This window comes from Macaca mulatta, chromosome 17 (genome assembly GCF_049350105.2).
Source record: "Macaca mulatta isolate MMU2019108-1 chromosome 17, T2T-MMU8v2.0, whole genome shotgun sequence".
In the NCBI taxonomy this organism is placed as follows: Eukaryota; Metazoa; Chordata; class Mammalia; order Primates; family Cercopithecidae; genus Macaca; species Macaca mulatta.
The window spans coordinates 5,265,501-5,282,064 of record NC_133422.1 but is presented as its reverse complement, the minus strand read 5'-3'; the positions used below and the strand labels follow the sequence as shown (position 1 = coordinate 5,282,064).

The following is a 16,564-nucleotide window of genomic DNA, read 5'->3' as shown; positions in this document are numbered from 1 at the left end:
TGACGACAGACAGTTCCTTGACCGGCTGCTTTGAGTAGCACTGTTCTAAACTATGAAGCCAGCTAATCACAGATTTAAGGAGAAATAAGACACATACCTCTGTCTGTAGACTGAAGAGTTCTGTCCAAGGCACAGCATCCTGCCAGTGTTGTGTGCACACTATTTCATCCTCCTCTATTACTTCCGGAAAGCATGGGATACTGTCATCTGCTGTATCACATTTTATTTGTAAAAAGCAGCTGTCTAGAAGCACTTCTGATAGTTCATGACTTTCTGTTTCAAAACTTTGAAAACCAAAGCCAGGCAACTGACTTCCTTCGAGACTGTCTACTGATTCTTCTAGAAGACAGAGATCTACTGGGGTAGTCCAGGACTGACTGCAAAGAGTCTTAGGTAAGGCAGGGGCTATTGGCACCCTAAGGTTGGCAGTCAAAGAGGCTGCGGAAGGTTGAAAATGAAAAGGAGAGGAAACAGAGGGATGATAAGACCCAAAACCTCTGATGGGATCAGGATCTGTAGGAAGAGAGAAATGAGGCTGGGGAGAATCTAGCTCAGGGAAGGTGCCAGCAGAAGGCCTGGGGGTATAGCCTCCAGGAAGTGGGGGTGGAGCAGGCTGTGTGGAGCTCAATGAGCCCTCTGAAAAAGGAAAGCCACAGAAGGGTACATAAGGTACTTTCTGGAGAGGCCCTGTGGGATGAGATGCCGACTGTGGGATCCAGTCAGCACGACTGCCAGGCACAGGGCCTTGGCTGAATAGAGATGCAGCCAACTGTCTGGGAGGAGGAGCAAAACCAAAACCAGCTCCCTGACCATGGGAGGCAAAAGGCATGGAAGCAGGACTGTAAGAGCGGGCAGCCGGGGGAAGAGAGGAACCAAAGGCTGGAGCAGAAACACGAAAAAGGCTAGAAGTAGATGTTTCCAGTGGACTGACTTTCCTAAATAGTGGTTCAGTTGCTGTTGGTTTACATGACTCTGTCCGACTTAAATCCAACAGCTTTTCCACACCTTCACATTTCAAACTTGATGTAAAAGCTGATAGTACATCTAAGCCATCCTCTTCAACATCTTCAAAAACTTTTGGCTGAGATAATTTCATTTTTCTTTTAGCCCGTTTGGATGAACGTACTTCTTGCCACTCAGAGGATGCTAAAAGAGACTGCCCAGAAGAGAGAATTATTAATGTAAGGAGAAAACACAGAATAAAAAGCACAATCAAGCAAACATTCTTCCTAGCACTTGACTTCCCACCCACCAGGCAGTTGCTCATCCAGAATCAGGATCATCGATATGAGCTGGGATGTTGAAAATAACACCAGTGCTGGGTGCGGCGGCTCACGCCTGTAATCTCAGCACTTTGGGAGGCCAAGGAGGAAGGATCGCTTGAGGCTAGGAGTTTGAGGACAGCTTAGGCGACATAGCGAGGCTCCATCTTTACAAAAAATAAAAAATTAGCCAGGTGTCGTGGCTCACGCCTATAGTCCCAGCCATCTGGGAGGCTGAGGCAGGAGGAGTGCTTGAGCCTGGGAAGCTGAGGCAGCTATGAGGGCAGATTTGTACCACTGCTCTCCAGCCTGGGTGAGAGGGCAGCACTCTGTCTCAAAAAAGAGAGAGAGAGAAAATAATGCCATCAGAGACATTCAAGATCATTTTAGTACAAGGCCCTCTTTTTCTAGACGTGGAAGCTGAGACCTGGAGAGAATATCAGCAATCAATATATTGAAAGACTTCTCTCGCAGTTCTTGGAATTGTGGAATTTTAAACACCCCTCATTTTACACAGGAGCGAACTGCGGAGCACAGAAGTGGCTTGCCCAAGATTTTACAATGAGCAGCATCACAGTGTGTAAGTTAGGCCTCAAACGAGACAGTCATTTGAAGTAAATTATTCCGGTCTTTTATACTGCTTTACAGCAATATTAAGAAAATGAGAAAATGGAAGAACGTTCTCAAAAGCTTTATTTAGTTTTGAGACAGAGTCTTGCTCTGTTGCCTGGGGCTGGAGTGCAATGACGCAATCACAATCACTATAGCCTCGAACTCCTGGGTTCAAGCGATCCTCTTGCCTCAGCCTCCCCAGTAGCTGGGACTATGAGCATATGCCACCACGCCCGGCTAATTTTTAAATTATTATGTGGTCTCATTATGTTGACCAGGCTGGTTTTGAACTCCTGGGCTCAAGTGATCGTCTCAGCCTGGCCCCTCAAAGTGCTAGGATTACAGGCATGAGACACTGTGTCCAGCCAAAAGCTTTAAAGTAATTAAATGAACATATAATTATACCAGAATATGAACAGTATGTATGTAAAACAAATTTTGAGGGATGCTGTATTACTATTATTGTTTCAATCTAAATGTAAAGAGTGTTCCTTTAAAAGTTGCATGTATAAAATCCAACTTTTTTTTTTTTTTTCTTTTTTTTTTTTTTTTTGAGACGGAGTCTCACTCTGTCGCCCAGGCTGGAGTGCAGTGACTGGATCTCAGCTCACTGCAAGCTTCACCACCCGGGTTTACACCATTCTCCTGCCTCAGCCTCCCGAGTAGCTGGGACTACAGGCGCCCACAACCTCGTCCGGCTAGTTTTTTGTATTTTTTAGTAGAAACGGGGTTTCACTGTGTTAGCCAGGATGGTCTCAATCTCCTGACCTCGTGATCTGCCCATCTCAGCCTCCCAAAGTGCTGGGATTACAGGCTTGAGCCACAATGCCCGGTCTTAAAATCCAGTTTTATATGGATGACAAGACCTTGATATTTTTGAAATAATTAGCCTGTAATTTTACCTGTGAATATGAACTATTTAAAAAAGGAATAGTCCTTTCCCAACTCAGTCAAATTTCAAGTATACATCTGAATAATTATAGAACATATGAAAAGATGTATTTAAAAATAATGCTAACCAGAGGTTAAATTTTTAAAAATTAGAGAAGCAAACTGGAAAAGACCAATAGTGATAGACTAGAACTATCAGATATTAAAGTCTCTTATAAAATTACAATAATTATAGTAGATGAATCAAGGAACAGAGTAGGCAAGTCCAGCAATAGCTCCTAAAACTGAGAATTACTACATTATGAAGGTGGCATTTCAAGTCAACAGGAGGAAAAGGAGTAGCCATCTGGAAAAGAAAAACGTTGGTTCCATATCTCTTATCCTATGCCAGGATAAATTTCAATCGGATGAAAAATTAAATGTAAACATGAAAACATAAAACTATTTAAAGAAATAGTGGGAAAATTTTTTAAAGTATAATCTCTGACTAGGAAAGGTATTTCTAAGCATGATGAAAAGCAAAACAACACTAAACAAAAAGAAGAAACACAAAGATTAAAAATTTGACTGCATCAAAAAATCTGCATGACAAAAAGATAATAAGCAACATCAAAATAACACGTGGAAAACTGGGAAACACATTTTCACAACTCATAGCACAAAGGGCTAATTTCTCTAACAGAGAAAGCTTTCCTAAGATAAATAAGAAAATGACTAAAATCTCAATACAAAGATAAAAGACATGAACAGATAACACACAGGAAGGGACACATAGGGCTGTAAGAATATAAAACATGCTCCTCTTCATTCATAAAGAAACAAAAACTTACAAGTCACCAACCAACATGCTTCACCTGTAAGATTTGCAAAGATCAAAAATTTGATTAAGTCAGGTATTGTGGAGCATCCCAGCTACTCAGCTACTCAGAAGGCTGAGGTGAGAGGATCGCTGGAGGCCAGGAGTTCAAAGCTGTAGTGCTCTGAGATAGAGCCTGTGAATAGTCACTGCACCCCAGCCTGCGTGACAGAGCAAGACTCCATCTCAAAAAAAAAAAAAAAGAATCATACTGAGAAATATGGGTTATTTTTGTTTAATTTTATAAAATTGCTTCTTGGATAGTATTTTGTATTTTTCAGTAGAGACAGGGTTTCACCATGTTGGCCAGGCTGGTCTTGAACTCCTGACCTTGGGTGATCCACCCACCTTGGCCTCCCAAAGTATAGGGATTACAGGTGTGAGCCACCGTGCCTGGCCTCATTATGATTCTTCTATTGGCCAAAATCACTCACTTGCTTCCTCTTTCCCTTCCCCACCTTGATCACCTAAGGTGTGGCCCCCAATCTTTATGGCAGCAGGGACTGGTTTCATGGAAGGCAATTTTTCCATGGACAAGGGTGGGGCAGATGGTTTTAGGATGAAATGATTCCACCTCAGATCATCAGGCATTAGATTCTCAGAAGGAGCACCTAGACCCCTCCATGCGCAGTTCACAACAGGGTTCGAGGCTCCCATGAGAATCTACTGCCACTGCTGATGTGACAGGAGGCGGAGCTCAGGCGGTAATGCTCGCTCACCGCCCCTCACCTCCTTCTGTGCAGCCCAGTTCCTAACAGGCCACGGACTAGGGGTTGGAGATCCCTGATTTAAGGAACAGCATGGGCTCTGGACCCTCAGCTTCAGTGCCTTCAATTTCTTGCTAAGAGTTATAGCACTGAATTTTACAAATGATTTACTTTAAAAACTGGGATTAGGAGCTAGGTTTTAAAAATCTCTGCCTCTTGCGTCTTCTCAATGTGCTTTCATGAGCGGGAGGGAACAAAGTGGACTCGGGGTTGGTGCAGAAGACACTGAGCCTAAGCCCAGGGGTAGCTGCGGGAGGACACAAGCACCCAGCACAGAGTGCTGTTCTTGCTGAGCATGTCCCAGCAGAAAAGGTGTTGCACTCCCTGGAAGGTCTCATTTCACAATGAAGACGTATCAAATAAGGAAATACCCCAAGTTTCAGTGAGTCGGGAAGGACCAAAAAGACCCAGTTGTCCCGGGCTCTATGGTGGCTGGCTTCTGTTAGTGAATTCGGTGGAATGACTCCATGCGGGATGCTGCAGGTGCCACATTTTAGTAAAACAGATACTGAGGGAGAGTAACAGAGGCTTGACATTTTTGCTAAATTAGATGGTCCATTCAAAAAAATTATTGCAGCTAATATAAATATAAATTTTCAAGTCATCAAGCTAATGGATAATATTTTTCATCTGATATGTTTGGATCTGGAAGTATTAAGATCCAAAGTATTTGCAAATATACTATGAAATAATTTATCACCACACTGTATTAAAACGTAAATTAATGTAGAACCAAATAACTTCAAAAATTTCTATAAACAGTCCAGGCATGGTGGCTCACTCCTGTAATCCCAGCTACTTGGGAGTCTGAGGTAGGAGGATCTCTAGAGCCCAGGAGGTCGAGGCTGCGGTGAACTATGATCATGCCGCTGCACTCCAGCCTGGGCAACAGAGTGAGACCATGTCTCAAAAAAAAAAAAAATATATAAACAACACACGTGCACTATGAGAAAATTAGAAAATACAAGCAGACACAAGTAGACAGACACAAAGAAGAAAATAAACACCATACAGAATGTTATATCTGATCTCTGGCATATATCCCTCCAGACCTTTTCTGTGAACAAAGTACTTATGTGTGTAGCAGAGCATAGCGGCATATCTCTTATTTTGTTAATTTAATTTTTATTGTGGGAAAAATGTATATAACAACGTTTGCTATTTTAGTCATTTTAGAGTTTAGTGGGACGAAGCACATTCACACTATTGTGCAACCATGACCATCTCCATTTTCAGAGCTTCTTCTGGATGTGTGTTTTTGAAACACATATAAGGTAAGTATATATTTTCCAGGGCCCATTTTAATAGTGAGTCTCTCTTGTTTCAAGGACAAACAGTTGATTCTTAATTATACATCATCAAACTGATTCTTAATTATATATCAGGTTTTTTTTTTTTCCAAAACAATGCACTCCAAGGGCCCCTTGTGCCATCACAGAGAGGCCACAGGTCACAGCCCCTCAGCTTGGTCCCTCGCTTTCCTTCAAGCAGCCCTGAGCCCCGTTCTCTGGCTGACCTGGAAGTCTGAACCAGCGTGGGAGTCCACGATATTGCCAACATCTGCCCTGCCTGTGGGTGAGCCTGCAGGGCTGCCTAAGCCTGGCTGAATGTACCTCCAACTTCTCCTGATTCCCCAAACTCTTTGCTTGTGTTGGCTTAAAGTATTATTTTTCTTTCATGGGCAATCCGTGCCCATGGTTCGAAATTCAAAATATACAAAAGGGTGCACTGTAAGAAAGCAAGGCCGGGGGCGGTGGCTCACGCCTGAAGTCCCAGCACTTTGGGAGGCCAAGGCAGGTGGATCAGGAGTTCGAGACTAGCCTGGCCAACATGGTGAAACCCCATCTCTACTAAAAATACAAAAATAAGGTGAGTGTGGTGGCACGCACCTGTAATCTCAGCAACTCAGGAGACTCAGGTGCGAGAATTGCTTGAACCCAGGAGGCAGAGGTTGCAGTGAGCCGAGATCATGCCACTGCACTCAAGCCTGGGTGACAGAGCAACACTCCATCTCAAAAAAAAAAAAATTAAAATAAAAAAAAAAAAGAAAGCAAGTATCCCTGCAAACCCAAGGCCACTTGTCAGCTTTCTGCCCCATCTGTTTGGGCAACAGTGCCCATTTCAGACACCTTGGTGAATAATAAGTACAGCTAATATTTATCGAATATCTGCCACAAGCTAGACGTGTGTTGTAATGGTCTTAGAACTCTTCATAACCACCTAAGGTGGATTTTATCGCCCTCCCCACTAGCGCATTAGGACTGGAGCACAGGGAAGGTCAAGTCCCACAGAGTGAAGTGCGGGCTGGGGTTCAGACCTGAACAGTTGGCCATAGTGCCTGTGATCTTAACCACTATATTTTACTGCCTTTCAATCATCTACCTTTTGTGATCTTTGCCAACCTGACACAGTTAAAAAATAAAAAGGAATCTCATGGCAGTTTACATTTTAACTTCTTTTAGCAATGAGATTGCACATCTTTCATGTATTATTTTCTTATTTATGATCAAATCCTTGCTCTGTCACCCAGGCTGGAGTGTAGGGGTGTCATTTTGGCTTACTGCAACCTCTGCCTCCTGGGTTCAAGCATCCTCCCGCCACAGCCTCTTGAGTAGCTGGGATTACAGGCATGCACCACCAAGCCCAGCTAATTTTTGTTATTTTTTTTGTAGCGACAGGGTTTCACCATGTTGCCCAGGCTGGTCTTGAACTTCTGGGCTCAAGATATCTGCTGCCTTGGCCTCCCAAAGTGCTAGAATTAAAAGTGTGAGCCACTGCGCTTGCCCTAAGAAACTTTTTGTAGAGATGAGGTCTCCCTTTGTTGCCCAGGCTGGTCTCAAACTCCTGGGCTGAAGTGATTTTTCCCACCTCAGCTTCCCAAAGTGCTGGGATTACAGGCATGAACCACGGTGCCTGACCAGATTTTAAATTTTTAAATTTTGGAAATTTTAGTTTTTTTAACCTAGAGACCTAAGAGTGTTGTCAGCACTGCTTTGTTCCTTTGCTTTTGAATTTGTCTTCCAATTTTTATTTAAGCCACATTTTTCAATTTCTATTATATTTCTGGTTATAAGGGCCACAGTATAAAGCACTATAAACTTTAAGAAATATTGGTGGTGAATTTAGATTATTAGATAGCACTTTATGGATAATTTCATGACAAACCTATTACACTACCTAAATGACTTTAGCTTCCTGGCTGACAATCTATTTGCCCATGATAGAAGCGTAGCCACAGGTGTTCTCTTTTGGTACTACACAGCTCCATTCATACGCCCTGAAGTCTCTGTCTACACAGCTCCATTCATACGCCCTGAAGTCTCTGTCTACACAGCTCCATTCATACATTGTGAAGTCTGTCTACACAGCTCCATTCATACATTGTGAAGTCTGTCTACACAGCTCCATTCATACATTGTGAAGTCTGTCTACACAGCTCCATTCATACATTGTGAAGTCTGTCTACACAGCTCCATTCATACATTGTGAAGTCTCTGTAATGCAACATGATGTCATTCAACATTTTATAAATGCGTGAATATTTTCCATCATCAGGGATACAACAACTTCTTCATGTATAGGTATTAAGGGAGCCATTTTAGCAAAGGGTTCCCTTCATCTTCGTGAACAAACAAAAGCACAATATCAACTTATTTGGTGATCAGCGTTTACCTGGTTCGTGACGGCTTCTTGGGGCTCCCCCTGCCAGCTCATGTAGGGCAGGAAGTCTACATCTTCTTTGGCAATAAGTTCAGAAACTTTTGGAATATCAGGAAAAGGCGACTCATTCTCATCCTATATTGAATCACAAATAGATTAAATCAAACAGACGTTAACCAATTAAATGATGATTACACACTCTAAAGCCTGTGGGTGTTGGTGTGGGATACGCTGGTGTGTGGGACTGGGGCGTGTGCCATGCGCCACAAGCGTGAGGGAAAGTGGGGAGCTGGAGTGGCTTTCCTCTTCACGGAGCGCTGGCAGGTGCTGGCCACTGTGCTGGGCACGTTAGGTGAATTTTTCCTTAAACTTATGAAGGGGGAAGGGGCTCTCAGGGAATCCAGGCCTTTTCTATTTTTTGAGGGTCTTGGATTAATAAAAGACGATCAGTGCCAAAACTGTAACAAAATTATAGTATATCTGAAAAATACACATTAGCTAACTATTAATGATTGTAACATTAAAAATGATAACATACTCAAGTCATTTAGAAAGATCACCCTAAGTCCCAACACCGAAGCCCCCCATGACTAGGAGGCTGGGACTTGTGGGGTCTGCTGGCCTGTCTGCACCCCACGCTTCACAGGCCCAGGGCGTGGGGGTCGTCATTCACCATCAAAGCAAGGGTAACTCTCTTAATGTGAAAATATAAATAAAATAATTTAATCTCGAATTAACAATAATACATACCCTTTTCTCAACTGCCACAAAGCTTGTAAATTGTGTTATGAGAGAGTTTTCTTTACTGAGTTTAATAATCAGAGATTTCAAGGTTTGTTTCTTCATCTAGGATAGAATAAAACATAAGTCATGTCCTGTTTTGTTTTTATTTAGCTATGTCAATAAATCATCTTAAGATTCATATATTTCAGACTGAATATTGAATTGCAGGTCCCATCTCAATCGGTGGCTCAATATTTCCTTTAAAATGAGATGCACCGACTTAGTCATAGAAACTGTCACTCTCCATTATTCAGCTCCCCGTAGTTCACAGAGAGCTCTCGCAGGCCGTGGCCTTCTTCATTCTTTCACCATCTGTGGCTCCCAATTTAAAGCTGAGGAATTGGAAAGACGCAATGACTTGTTCAGGACAAAGGGGCCTTAAACAAAACAGCACACAGAAGCTGCCAAGCCAGGGGCATCTGAGGGGAATAGGGAGACCACCAGGTGACTGTCTGTCACCAGAACTGACTGTGGGGGTCTCTAAGGCCTGCTGTCACGCTGGCACCTTCTTGTGGGGATGGCGTTGAGGACTAACGCGTGCAGCCTTGTTGAAGGTCTCATCCCTGAGAGAACAGCGGGCAGTCCCGGAGGCCTGGCTGAGGGCCCCTCTGCTGAGGCTCTGGTCTGCACAGCACGGGGGGGTCGGGTGGACTTTGGCAGGTCACTCAGCATTTCACACGCAGGCCTCTCCTCAGTAAGACGGGAACACTAACGCTACCACACGAGAGATCTGAGGTGACGTCCACTACAGGCGCTCAGCGAGTGTTCTCTGAGCCCTCCTCGGACTTTTTCTGATGAGTAAAACATGACAGAATTTTCCGGAAACCACTGCCATCCACTATTCTGTTAATTCATTCCACAAACATTTACCACACACCCCACATCCCGGGCACAGTGTCACAGATATGGTGATGAATGCCCTGACGCCACAGTCTGCACACAGCTGACCTCACTTTCCATTTCCACAGATAAATCAATGTAAGAATGCTCAAGAAGAATGTCTAATCGTTTTTACAATGGAAAGAACAAACCTCATGACTGGTTTCATTTTCGTGAAGAATGCCATCTTCGTAATCTCTGATTAGAGCTCGGGCTGCCAGCTTGTGGATCATCTGTGTTTAAGCAGCAAAGGCAAAAAAAAAAAAAAAAAAAAAAGATTCATATGGCTTCTAATAAAAGACGTGCAAAGAACATCATTTTAAAAATCGAGGTATAACCTGCATACAGTAAAATGCACTCCTTTTAAATATACAGTTTGATGAGTCTTAGGGGATGTATACAGTTGTGTGACCACTGTTGGAGTGAAGGCCCAGAACATTCTCTTTACCCTGAAAAGTTCCTGTGTGCCCCTGTGTAGCTTCCTCCAGCCCTGGCAGCTCCGCATCTCTTTTCTGTCCCTAGAGTTTTGCTTTTTCTATAAAAGGCCATTTTGCTGATTCATTTTATTTAAAAAATTCAAAACTTCTTTTCTACCATAGGAAGAACTGCCTTGGTGCTGGGATGCCCATTCATGAACATGGTCTGCACTCTGCAGGGGGAGGACTGCCCCACCAGGTGCTTCCTCTCCAACAACTGAGAGACGGAACTTTCCTTAATTCCAACTCTTGTAATTTTGTCATTGATAAGGCTGCTTCTCACAGAGGAAGAACAACTTGCTGTGCCTTTATGGAAAATGACCTCTTCCCAGGTAAAATTATTTTACCTTCTTTCCCCCTTAGATCTAACTTCTAAAAATACTCTTTTAATTTATTCTCCCTTATCGTTACCCACAAAGATCTAATTTTTAAAGCAATATTGAGCTTAAGTTCTATACATAAGTCACTGGCAACTAATAAGTCAGTGATACCGATTTAATGCTGAAAAGTAAGCAATACATTTTTGACAAAAAAACCAGCAATGTCTAGGAAATTATTTATCTGGTTACATTAACACTCCTTTGAAGAAAAAACTACATAGATAGCATATATAGGCTAGGAAATTTCAAGGCCAAACTATAGTGGATTCAGTACCAGGGCAAACATCGCAAACTTCTTGGTAATAATTTGTGATACTGTGATATGCAAAAAAAGCTAAAATAGGCCACCCCAAAAAGATACTTTCTTTGGCATATTTTGAGATGTTATTCAGAGGGACAGCAGACACAGGAGTAGCTCTGGAAAGCAGTCCTTTTGTAGGGAATATTTGCATCTGCAGAGGAATCCTATGTCAGTGAAGTAAACAGCAGATGCAAACAGGCTTTCTCTGAGACCCCCTTATCTGCCTTATCCAGATTTAGGAAAGATGAACTCCCAGGAATAAGAGGCTAAAGTCTGATACTTTAAAGGGATCATAGAGAAACTGTTACCAGAGGTGCTTCTATTCTCTCTGAGAGCTGCTGCCTGCCAGACTTCATCTGCATCACAAGGAAGCCTTTGCTCACCATGTGTTTCCTCCCCTATTCCTCCTACAACCTGTCCCCACCTACCCGCCTCTGTACAGTATAAAACTTCACTCATCTGGCCCTTCTTTGAGTCTCATGTGGCTCTTGCACATATAACGAAATCTGCATGTCTTTTCCCCTGTTCATCTATTGTTGGATTATTTTATAGACCAAACATGGAAACTTCAGAGGGAAAGTTTGAACTTCCCTACAGACATAAGAAATATATATATTTGTTATTCCTAACAGGACCCTTCAACCACACCTGAGTTTATGTTATGAGGTGACCTTTTAAAAGGCCCTAGGATGAGGGCTGGTTGCTGGGGAACTAACCATATGATTAGAGGACTGGAACTTTCAGCCCCACTCCCCAACCTCCAGAGAGGGCACAGTTAATCACCAATGGCCAATGATTTAATCAACCAGGTCTTTGTAACAAAACCTGCCTTAAAAATCCCACCTAAAGGGGTTCAGGGAGCTTCTGGGTCGGCACTCATGTGCCAGGAGGATGGTGCACCCCAACTGTATGTTAGACAGAAGCTCCTGTGCTTGGACTATTCTGGGCCTCACCCTATATACCTCTTCGTCTGGCTGTTAATTTGTATCCTTTATAATATTCTTTGTAATACATGAGTAATACTAAGGTAAACATTTCCTGAGTTCTGTGAGCTGTTACACAAATTAGTGAACCTGAGAAAGGGTTGTGGAAACACTGACTTGGAGCTGACCAGAAATGTGGGTAACCTGGGGACCCGCTACTTGCTACTGGTGTCTGGAGTGGGGACCAGTCTTGTGGGACTGAGCCCTCACCCCGTGAGACCTGTGAGGTCTGTGCCAACCCCAGGTGGCTAGTGTCAGAATTGAATTAAATTGTAGGACATGCAACTGGTGTCAGAGAATTGGTTGAGAAAAACACATATCTGGAAACCAGAAATGGTGTGAGTATTGGGGAAACAGGAATTTTTTCTTTCATAATTCAGTTGCTTTAATCAAAAAAGGAAAATAACCCACATCCTCAATATACAATATGATCTACCCTTAGTCCATTTATATATATATTATAATTTCTATTATATTATAGAATTATATCTATTCTATAATATAATAGAAATATTATAACCAATATTTCTAAATAGCATCAGTAGGCCAGTGGCATGTAACTTTTATTGAGTCATGAACATCTTTGCGAACCTCTCTAGCAAAATTTCCATGCATAAATGGCATATTTTATTGCAGTTACTGCCACCCACTGATGCCCATATAGACACACCTAGACCCAACTACCCCAGATGAAGAAGGGCTGTGTTAGAAACTGAAGGAAAGTATACTCATTTGTACATACAGCCCATCTCCATGTTGTGTAATGAAATTTCAACACAGGAAAACAACACAGGAAGTACAGACAGCAGGGGTATCCAATCTTTTGGCTTCCTTGGGCCACAATGGAAGAAGAAGAATTGTCTTGTGTGACACATAAAATACAATAATGATAGCTGATGAGCTGGAAAAAAAAACTTGCAAAAAAATTTCATAAAGTTTTAAGAAAGTTTATGGCAAGATGGCCGAATAGGAACAGCTCCAGCCTCCAGCTCCCGGCGTGAGCCACACAGAAGACGGGTGATTTCGGCATTTTCAACTGAGGTACCGGGTTCATCTCACTGGGGCGTGTCGGACAGTTGGTGCTGGTCCGCGGGTGCCGCCCAACTAGTGAGAGGTGAAGCAGGGCGAGGTATCGCCTCACCTGGCAAGCACAAGGGGGAAGGGAATTCCTTTTCCTAGCCAAAGGAAATTGAGACACACAACACCTGGAAAACTGGATAACTCTCACCCTAATACTGCGCTTTACCAAAGGTCTTAGCAAACGGCACACCAGGAGATTATATCCCACACCTGGCCCGGAGGATCTCATGCCCACAGAGCCTCCCAGGCCCACAGAGCCTCCCTCATTGCTAGCACAGCAGTCTGAGATCTAACTGCAAGGCGGCAGCGAGGCTGGGGGAGAGGTGCCTGCCATTGCTGAGGCTTAAGTAGGTAAACAAAGCTGCCTGGAAGCTCGAACTGGGTGGAGCCCACCACAGCTCAAGAAGGCCCGTCTGCCTCTGTAGACTCCAGGTCTGGGGACAGGGCAGAGCTAAACAAAAAGCAGCAGAAACCTCAGCAGAGGTAAATGTCCCTGTCTGACAGCTTTGAAAGAGAGCAGTGGATCTCCCAGCACAGAGGTTTAGATCTGAGAACAGACAGACTGCCTGCTCAAGTGGGTCCCTGACCCCTGAGTAGCTTAACTGGGGGACATCCCCCAGACCGACACCCCACACTTCACATGGCTGGGTGCACCTCTGAGACGAAGCTTCCAGAGCAAGAATCAGACAGCAACACTCACTGTTCAGCAATATTTTATCTTCTGCAGCCTCCGCTGCTGATACCCCGGCAAACAGGGTCTAGAGTGGACCTCAAGCAAACTCCAACAGACCTGCAGCTGAGGGTCCTGACTGTTAGAAGGAAAACTATCAAACAGAAAGGACACCCACACCAAAACCCCATCAGTAAGTCACCATCATCAAAGACCAAAGGCAGAGAAAACCACAAAGATATGGAAAAAGCAGTGCAGAAAAGATGGAAATTCAAAAAATCAGAGCGCATCTCCCCCTCAAAGGAACACAGCTCATCACCAGCAACCGAACAAAGCTGGATGGGCAATGACTTTGACGAGCTGAGAGAAGACGGCTTCAGTCGATCAAACTTCTCAGAGCTAAAGGAGGAACTATGTAACCAGTGCAAAGAAAATAAAAACCTTGAAAAAAGATGTGACGAATGGCTAACTAGAATAACCAATGTAGAGAAGTCCTTAGAAGAACTGATAGAGATGAAAACCATAACACGAGAACTACATGACAAATGCACAAGCTTCAGTAACTGACTCGATCAACTGGAAGAAAGAGTATCAGCAATTGAAGATCAAATGAATGAAATGAAGCGAGAAGAGAAGTGTAGAGAAAAAAGAGTAAAAAGAAGTGAACAAAGCCTCCAAGAAATATGGGACTATGTGAAAAAACCAAATCTACGTCTGATTGGTGTGCCTGAAAGTGAGGGGGAAAATGGAACCAAGTTGGAAAACACTCTGCAGGATATCATCCAGGAGAACTTCCCCAACCTAGCAAGGCAGGTCAACATTCAAATTCAGGAAATACAGAGAACACCACAAAGATAATCCTCGAGAAGAGCAACTCCAAGACACATAATTGGCAGATTCACCAAAGTTGAAATGAAGGAAAAAATGTTAAGGGCAGCCAGAGAGAAAGGTTGGGTTACCCACAAAGGGAAGCCTATCAGACTAACAGCAGACCTCCCGGCAGAAACTCTACAAGCCAGAAGAGAGTGGGGGCCAATATTCAACATTCTTAAAGAAAAGAATTTTCAACCCAGAATTTCCTATCCAGCCAAACTAAGTTTCATAAGTGAAGGAGAAATAAAATCCTTTACAGACAAGCAAATGCTTAGAGATTTTGTCACCACCAGGCCTGCCCTACAAGAGATCCTGAAGGAAGCACTAAACATAGAAAGGAACAACCAGTACCGGCCACTGCAAAAACATGCCAAAATGTAAAGACCATCGATGCTAGGAAGAAACTCCATCAACTAACGAGCAAAATAACCAGCTAATATCACAATGACAGGATCAAGTTCACACATAACAATATTAACCTTAAATGTAAATGGACGAAATGGTCCAATTAAAAGACACAGACTGGCAAATTTGATAAAGAGTCAAGACCCATCAGTTTGCTTTATTCACGAGACTCATCTCACTTGCAGAGACACACATAGGCTCAAAATAAACGTATGGAGGAAGATCTACCAAGAAAATGGAAAACAAAAAAAAGCAGGGGTTGCAATTCTAGTCTCTGATAAAACAGACTTTAAACCATCAAAGATCAAAAGAGACAAAGAAGGCCATTACATAATGGTAAAAGGATCAATTCATCAGGAAGAGCTAACTATCCTAAATATATATGCACCCAATACATGAGCACCCAGATTCATAAAGCAAGTCCTTAGAGACTTACAAAGAGACTTAGACTCCCATACAATAATAATGGGAGACTTTAACACCCCACTGTCAACATTAGACAGATCAACGAGACAGAAAGTTAACAAGGATATCCAGGAAATGAACTCAACTCTGCACCAAGCGGACCTAATAGACATCTACAGAACTCTCCACCCCAAATCAACAGAATATACATTCTTCTCAGCACCACATTGCATTTATTCCAAAATTGACCACATAGTTGGAAGTAAAGCACTCCTCAGCAAATGTACAAGAACAGAAATTATAACAAACTGTCTCTCAGACCACAGTGCCATCAAACTAGAACTCAGGACTAAGAAACTCAATCAAAACCGCTCAACTACATGGAGACTGAATAACCTGCTCCTGAATGACTACTGGGTACATAACGAAATGAAGGCAGAAATAAAGATGTTCTTTGAAACCAATGAGAACAAAGATACAACATACCAGAATCTCTGGGACACATTTAAAGCAGTGTGTAGAGGGAAATGTATAGCACTAAATGCCCACAAAAGAAAGCAGGAAAGATCTAAAATTGACACCCTAACATCACAATTAAAAAAACTAGAGAAGCAAGAGCAAACACATTCAAAAGCTAGCAGAAGGCAAGAAATAACTAAGATCAAAGCAGAACTGAAGGAGATAGAGATACAAAAAACCCTCCAAAAAATCAATGAATCCAGGAGCTGGTTTTTTGAAAAGATCAACAAAATTGATAGACTGCTAGCAAGACTAATAAAGAAGAAAAGAGAGAAGAATCAAATCGACACAATAAAAAAATGATAAAGGGGATATCTCCACCGACCCCACAGAAATACAAACTACCATCAGAGAATACTATAAACACCTCTACGCTAATAAACTAGAAAACCTAGAAGAAATGGACAATTACCTGGACACTTACACTCTCCCAAGACTAAACCAGGAAGAAGTTGAATCCCTGAATAGACCAATAGCAGGCTCTGAAATTGAGGCAATAATTAATAGCCAACCAGCCAAAAAAAGTCCAGGACCAGACAGATTCACAGCCGAATTCTACCGGAGGTACAAGGAGGAGTTGGTACCATTCCTTCTGAATCTATTCCAATCAATAGAAAAAGAGGGAATCCTCCCTAACTCATTTTACGAGGCCAACATCATCCTGATACCAAAGCCTGGCACAGACACAACAAACAAAGAGAATTTTAGACCAATATCCCTGATGAACATCGATGCAAAAATCCTCAATAAAATACTGGCAAA

At 42.7% G+C, this 16,564-nt stretch overlaps 1 protein-coding gene across 2 annotated transcripts in view; it reads right to left on the bottom strand.

Moving 5' to 3' along the window:
- PARP4 (poly(ADP-ribose) polymerase family member 4) overlaps nt 1-16,564 on the bottom strand; it is a 98,247-nt gene that overhangs the window by 12,913 nt on the left and 68,770 nt on the right. For both annotated transcript variants that reach the window (XM_077974285.1, XM_015120768.3), the window contains exons 28-31: nt 9,863-9,943; nt 8,799-8,894; nt 8,061-8,183; nt 98-1,156 (exon numbers count right to left, since the gene is read on the bottom strand). In XM_077974285.1, coding sequence (XP_077830411.1) covers nt 98-1,156; nt 8,061-8,183; nt 8,799-8,894; nt 9,863-9,943 — 1,359 coding nt within the window. The remainder of the gene's footprint in view (nt 1-97; nt 1,157-8,060; nt 8,184-8,798; nt 8,895-9,862; nt 9,944-16,564) is intronic.